General features: G+C 37.6%; 1 protein-coding gene across 1 annotated transcript in view; it reads right to left on the bottom strand.

The window, feature by feature from the left end:
• The window catches only part of LOC104412996 (serine/threonine-protein phosphatase 4 regulatory subunit 4-like), a gene marked incomplete at its 3' end in the record, with an annotated part of 22,158 nt that extends 14,943 nt beyond the window's left edge, over window positions 1-7,215 (bottom strand). The window contains exons 1-2 of the mRNA XM_010023877.1: window positions 7,099-7,215; window positions 6,532-6,605 (exon numbers count right to left, since the gene is read on the bottom strand). Coding sequence (XP_010022179.1) covers window positions 6,532-6,605; window positions 7,099-7,215 — 191 coding nt within the window. The remainder of the gene's footprint in view (window positions 1-6,531; window positions 6,606-7,098) is intronic.
• Between the last annotated feature and the right edge of the window lie 100 nt (window positions 7,216-7,315).

The following is a 7,315-nucleotide window of genomic DNA, read 5'->3' as shown; positions in this document are numbered from 1 at the left end:
GGAAAGAGGAGCTGGACCAGTACTAACTGCTGCTGCTCCTGTCAGCAACAAATGAAGCAGAGTCAGAATGCAGACCCATGGAACATAGTCCTCAAAACACCTGAAGCAATTTGCAAGAAAATCTGCTAGATACTTGTTTTAGCCACTAACATAGGACAGTCATTGTAGTACTGGGCACGATCATGTGGAAGTGCTCTCAGACTTGCCATAAACCAACAGCTTGACCTACCTCCTTGAGGAGTTTGTACCCTTGATATATTCTAACACAAATCATTACATTTTCCCATCTACATCCTCATGCAGTTTTCATTGGATGTATCTCTAGGTTCTGACACAAACTAGTGCAATACCACTTCCTCTTGCCAATCACGCAAGGGATACAAACCTAAAGTAGTAATATTGAGCAAGCATGAGAATGAACACTCCTTACAGGTGCTAAATGTTGCTATAAACACCTGGAACTGTCTAAGGAATGTGATACAAAGGAAAATTATTATCCTCACACATTAATTATGTGCCATCTCAAAATTAATTCTGCAGCTGTTAAAATTATTTATTAAATGCCAGTGCTCCTCTAAACAAAACCAAAACAAACTCAGTCTCCTGCTGGGCAACATGCTGTATGAGGTTTGTGATATAGAAAGAAACATTGTAAATACTTAGCTGGATATTCCTAGGTAGATCTTTTCGAGGAGAGCGTGATAAGGTTTTCTCAGGGTGACAGAACAATTTTTAGAAGTTAAGAAAACCCAAGCTTCTTTCAACTGTGTTTACTATTAAAAAAAGGCATCCACACAGCTACCTAGCTTCTCCTTGTTACATCATGCCCAAAGATGCTCTGAAACATACTTGACAACTCCAGAGGAGAATCTGACAATGCATAAGGAAGAGCTACTACTGATCTCACCCACTGCAGCTCACACACAGGACTTCCAGAAATTCATTTCAGGTCAAAGGGCTCAGTAAGTACACTACAGCAGATACTTTATACTCTCTGGCCATTTCAACTAGTACTTGACTTCACAGATTCAAAGTATAGATTCAAGATTAAACTGCACTAAATCTGTTCTGCAACTGATGGGAGAGCCATCTACCAGCTGTGACTTCTCTGCTCACGCTCACACTTACAGTTGCATGAGCAGTCATGCAGTTGCATGTTTCATTGGAAGTGAGTACCTGAAAGATTTGTTAGACCTAGCGTTAGTTCCCTAACCTGACTGAGCCTGCATGACTGCTATAGGACTACTGCTGGCACACATAACTTACCAGTAACATGCAGTCACATAAGGAAAGGAAAGAAGACGTACTCTTTCTGTTAGAGGAAGAGATTCATTCAGCTTAACCTTACTGTGAAATGATGCATCAGGAAACCTTAGCTCCATGAACACTGTCAGCCAGCCAAATGCAGTGCTAAGGCTCAAAGCCCTTTCACCCACTCCCAAGCACAGTTCCCATATTTCTACCCAATCCCTTTGCGCTGGTACAGGTCTTAAATGTGCACATAGTCCTGGATCACACAGTTGATCTGTTTTAAAACTAACCATTATTTTCAGGGTTTCCCTCAGATAAATTCCCCAATGTGTTCTGCAGGCACATGGGCAAAAGCTGCACTAACACTAGAAGAGTGAGAGGACTGGCACTGCCATCTTCCTGCTGGCTCCTCAGCTATCATTCCAACTCAGCAAATATGATCAACACAGGTATTTGCACAAATCTAAATTTTAATAAAAGTATGTGACTCAGCATCATTTCAGAAGACTACAGGTATACTTTTCACTTTAAGGTGAAAGAATCAATTCCATATACATTAATCTATTTGCATAACAAAGTCAGGAAACTAATTTAACCATTCAACTAAGTGAATCAGGAAGGAAACTTCTATAAAACTTAACTTGCAATTTACAAAATAAGAGGGGGGGGGAGGGGGAAGCAACTGAAGAAATAAACTATCCAGTTCTCATGATTATGTAGCACAAGAAAAATGCCACAATATTTATATTAGAAGATCAGCTAATGAGTTAAATTTAAATGAAAACTTTCATTTAAATTCAAAAGTGAGTTTCTACAGAGAAAATAAAATCTCCAAGACTAACATGATGAAGGCTAAAAGCTGGAAGAAAAAAAGTTAATCTTTTTAACGGTAGTGGGATTGACACAATTAACAACATACGCTGTATGGAAAGATGCTTAGAATTTGGTAACACTCTAGCTAATCAAGAATGACCCTAAAAGTACAACTGTTTTTGTTTTTTGTTTTTGTTTAAAGACATGCTAAGTTTATAGGCATTGAATTCTGTCCAATCTAGATAAAATATCTATTGTGTCTTCAAAAACTGGTGTTAAATGTTTTGGAGGGGGACTGTGTTGTTTTCTAAACTGAGAGATAGGATCACTCCAAACTAAAGTACAGTATGTTCCCAAAAGGGTGAATAATGCAGTCTTCCACCTTGATAACTCATTACTATCCCATTATTTTGCGTATGACAGAAACGTCAAGGCCTGGAAGCTTTAACACTAAGCAGGCACAAATAAACAAAAAGTAGCTGAACACAAAATAATAAAGTATACACAACGATGTAAACCCCCTAGGGATATCTATCAGAAAAGTCCTCAGAAAACAAAACACTCTGTAGTGTGCATGCCAGTAAGCATTCTTGTATTCAAACAGGTTCGCATCAGGCAAAGAATAGGTATTTTGCTATTGGCTGTATGCCATAAAAGGGTGAGCTACAGTAATACTAATAAAAATCAGTAATGACATCAATCAAATGTCAGCAAACATGGAAGTGAAGACTACAGGCAAAAGTTCATAGCAGGAATAAAAATTACTGTCCTGAGCTGCTTATTGCCACTGTGCCAATAGAGTTCACAATGCCCTGAAGCGGAATGCAAACTATCCAGTTGCTCCAGTGCAGTTTGGCAGCTTGTCTTAATCTGCTGATGGCTTTATGATAAGCCATCAATCTTGACATCAACATGGCTGAGATGCATAAAGCTGTTTTGCTCTCTTCGTACTTCTGTTGGGCCAGCAACGTGCAAAACACATTCAGAATATAACTCTTCGGTGATTCCAGTCAGATCCTCCAGTAAGCACCAAGCACTCGGGCTAAAGCTCAAAAGCATAGATCCTAGACACTCAGATGTCTCTCACACTTTTTTAATTTCAACGAGAAGTTCACAAACATCACTGACAACCTTGTCTAAGGAAGCCCAATTCCTCAACCAGAATCAAGGTTAATTGAGACTACAACAAATGATGGCCCAATTTGCTATCACATTCTTATTAAATTAGAACTTGCTTAGTCTAATCGCACATTGTTACCTAATTAAAACTGAGCACTCTGGGCAACAATGATCTAAAGCTGAAGTTCACCCATGCTTATGTCATCTTAAAGTGACTCTAGCCATTAGGAGAGCTACCAAGTCCCCTCATGTTTGCTTGCATGACTGGTGCCATATTCACATGATGAGCCAAATCAAGGAGTTGATTTAGTTGAAAACTACCTCACTGCACAGTTACCTGAAGAATAGTACTGGCAGAAGAGGGGAGACTGAAGGGAAAGTCATCGCCTAAAAATGAGAGGGGGAGGGAGAGAGAGTTGTTAGGATTATCAAAATTACAATTAGCACATCAGAATGTAAACCAAATTATGACAGGTAACAACAGAAAACCAATTAAAATGAAGCCACATCCCTACGAAAGTGAGATCTCAAACATTATTAATGTGTCAATGTATTCACCATGTGCTAAGAACATATATAGATGTGTATTTACGTCATACATAAAAGAAGACAATGAACAGAAATTTACAAAATCTGTGACAAAACATCCTGGCTAGATACAGACAGACAAGACATTGTGGAAATTCAAAATAAGATGGATACCAACATATACCAGATGAGCAAAACAAATAACTTTTACAGTATCAAGTAGTAAAAGAGCATGCCAAAAAACTCCATAGTATTACTGACAAATGAGAAGTAACACAAGAGGTGAAAAAAGAACTAACTGATGAAACTAGGTGGAAAATGGACACATTCTCATATAGTCAGTCTCATATCACAGTATGGCAAGAATCAGTGGAAAATAACAAAAACCAACCAAACAAATAAAAAGCACACACTCAAAACAAACAAACCCCCCCACTATTCAAGCACCAAAAACCTCAGATGGTAAAAGGCTGTAGTATTCTCTCCAACTAGGATGTCAATGTAGCTGTTTTCAGAATACAATATTAAAAGCTTTCAGAAAATAGTAAAGGCATAACTCTAGAAAAGGCAAGTATCTACTAAACATGCAACAACTCTGCATATATGTATCCAAGTTCAATGGTGGGGAGGAGAAATTGGGGGCAGGTTTTGGAGGGAGAGGAGAATGCAAAAAGAGAAGAAACTAGTTGAGCTTTTTGGTTCAGAAGCAAAGCCATTAAAATGTGATGGCTCTTCATGGACTTTCACAGAAAATAATTAGTAAACATTAGCTTTGTTGTATCATACTAAGGTTTCACTCAGTATTAGTCAGCTCTACTGTACAAGCAACATAAAGATATCCTCCTCAACTTGCAGGTTAGGGTTACATAAATGCAATATAAAAGAAAATGTGACACAACATTAAGTACTTTGATACTATTTGTAGATACTTAAGGCGTGAGATTTGCTTTCTATTATTGTTCTTGCATATTTTTTAATTTATATGGAGGTAGCATCATCTTTTCCAAATGGAGCATAACACAGACATCATTAACAATTCATTTCGATCTCACCAAAGCAATTTTTATAGTGGGATATTCAGGAAAGGCAGTGTCTTTTTGGATAACATCAAGGAGAGTCCGACATCAGGGACAACCTAAAGGTCAGGAAATAATTCATCTGTTTGAGAAAATGAGGCATGAAAAGACCAGACTGACATTACTGTCAAACAGGAACAGGCAGAGTTGTTTTATTATAATAGATTAAAAAATGCCAGACAAGCCAAAAATGCATACCTTTGTACATTATATAAAGGATACTGTCTGTGTTACAGGCAGCTTTTTAACTCTGCTTATACTTCACTCAGTACAGGGAAGGCAATATACTACTGAACAGCAAAAGCTTCCGCTGGATTATTGTATTAACATACCTGGACAATCACAGCAAGTGATTGCCTTACAAAAAGTATATCAAGCAGAGTTGAAGCTACCTTTCTGCAATGAGGACAATGCAGAGGCAAAAGTGAAAATTTCATCACAAGGAAAATAAGTCTCCAGAACAGCTGCTCAAGTAGAGAGAAAGCAGATGAAGATGTCAGGAGAAGATCAAGGCCAGGTTAAAAACCAATTAGTAAGATAAAGATATGAAGTGGGACCTTTCATCCTTTAACAAGGCAATGATCCAGTAAAGATATACTGCTGGAAACGTGATCTTTAATTAGGAAAAGAGCAAAGAAATTTGCTGCCACACCGGGAAAGTCAACTGTGCCGATTGCTATGAGGTAAAAACCCAAAGCAATATGCATCCTGTGCAATTATATGCACCACATACAAACTATTTCCTCTGAATTTCCCTAGAGTCAACAGACTGCTTTCCTTACAGGAACTATCAGCAAAGCAAGTTTTAAAACCCACTATTTATAAAAGTTCAACATTTAAAAAAAAAAAAAAAACCAACAAAAAAGAAACCCCACCAAAACTCAGAATCAAAGGTAGTATCACTCCTTACCTAAAAATAATGCCACATGCCCCAAAAAGAGAAAATTAAGGCACTGAGAATATCTACTCTAAACATTGATGACAGACATAAACCAGAAGAGCACTTAAACCAGCAGAATAAGCAAACTGAGAGGGAGCTGCAGCTGGTTCCCCAATTACTAGGTATTGTTTAAAAATTCAACTCAAATCAGAACATTTGTACTCTCAAAGATGACTTTACATAGTAGTTGTAAGATCTTTACTTTAAACTGTCAAATATAAGTTATTCAAGTAGCTGCAAATAAATACTTCAAGGAACAAGAAGGAAGGCATAAAATGACAAACCAGAACACAGGGAAGTATTAATATAGTACCTTCTACGGTATTTGCTAAGGACTATAAAACTGATCTCTCAAGTTTTCTCTTCTGAAAACCCAGACATACACAGTATGCTCAAACAGCTCTTTTATCAGTCTCTGGTAACTGTTCATGAGCGAACATTCCCTTAGAGTGAATACCAAATCACTGAATGATTGGTGTTATTAATGTTAAAACTCATGGAATCTTGCAAAATCAGCCGCAGGGGAAAAGAAAATGAAGTACAACGCAGCGTTGCTGAGGGAGGGCCATATCAGAAACTCAGAAATGTTTATACATGTACACAGGTATCCTATTCCATGCATTTTAAAAAAAAAAAAAAATACGGTACCTGTTCTTTTCTTGCCTATATGTTTTACATAGCAGAAAGTAAAAAAGAACTGCTACTGAAAGACAGCAAATAAAAGCAGTGAAGAGTAAAGCACTAAAAAAGCTGGACATAAGCATGATGGTCAGCAGTGTTTCATAGTAATATTTTAGGAAATACCTGAGTAGATAAACAGCCCTTTCAATATCACTGAGTTCTTCATCAACTGTCAATCTTTCTATTTCTTCTGGTGTCTGTCAAGCGTGAAACACATTATGAGTTTACAATGCTTTACTATTACATCAATTTAATCTTCTTAAAACAACCTCTTCTTCCCAACATATCCAGGGACAGTTCCATGAGTAATTTGAATTTAATCCCTGAAATCTCTAGCCAACATTTCAAATTCAATCAAATAAACCTTTCACCAGGAAAAGATGGAATGCAATACAAGTACAGTTCCATGTCAGACACTATCACTACTTATTACTTAAAGCATAAACAAGTCACATATAGGTTAATCTAAAGACCTAAGTCAATTTTTTTCCCATCTTAGTATTCTTATACTGACAATATCAAGCCCCTGGTATATAGAATTCAAGACAGTTTATTCCAAAATGACTGAAAACAGTTTTTAGTATCCCGGTGCTGTAAAAAATAAACTGCCTATTCAATTAGCTGTGCATAGATAAATCAAACACGATTTCAAATGGATTTTAGAGCATCACTGTATTTTGAAGTGTATACCTTCAGGCTCCTGCGAACTGGCCTCTCTATAATAGTTAGTTCCTGCAGGTCTTCTATGTATCCAAATAAATTGCTCTGACTAAAATCCATTTTGGAGAAGATGATAATTGGATGCATGTAACAACTAAAGCCTTCGGCAAGCGATGCTCTCCCCGACTCTCTCACATCGCACTGAAGGAGGCAGCACCGGCACCGCGCAGCGTCCCTCCAAGCGCGC

Source organism: Nestor notabilis, unplaced genomic scaffold (genome assembly GCF_000696875.1).
Source record: "Nestor notabilis isolate BGI_N333 unplaced genomic scaffold, ASM69687v1 scaffold2111, whole genome shotgun sequence".
Lineage (NCBI taxonomy): Eukaryota > Metazoa > Chordata > Aves > Psittaciformes > Psittacidae > Nestor > Nestor notabilis.
This window is presented reverse-complemented; position numbering and strand designations above follow the sequence as displayed.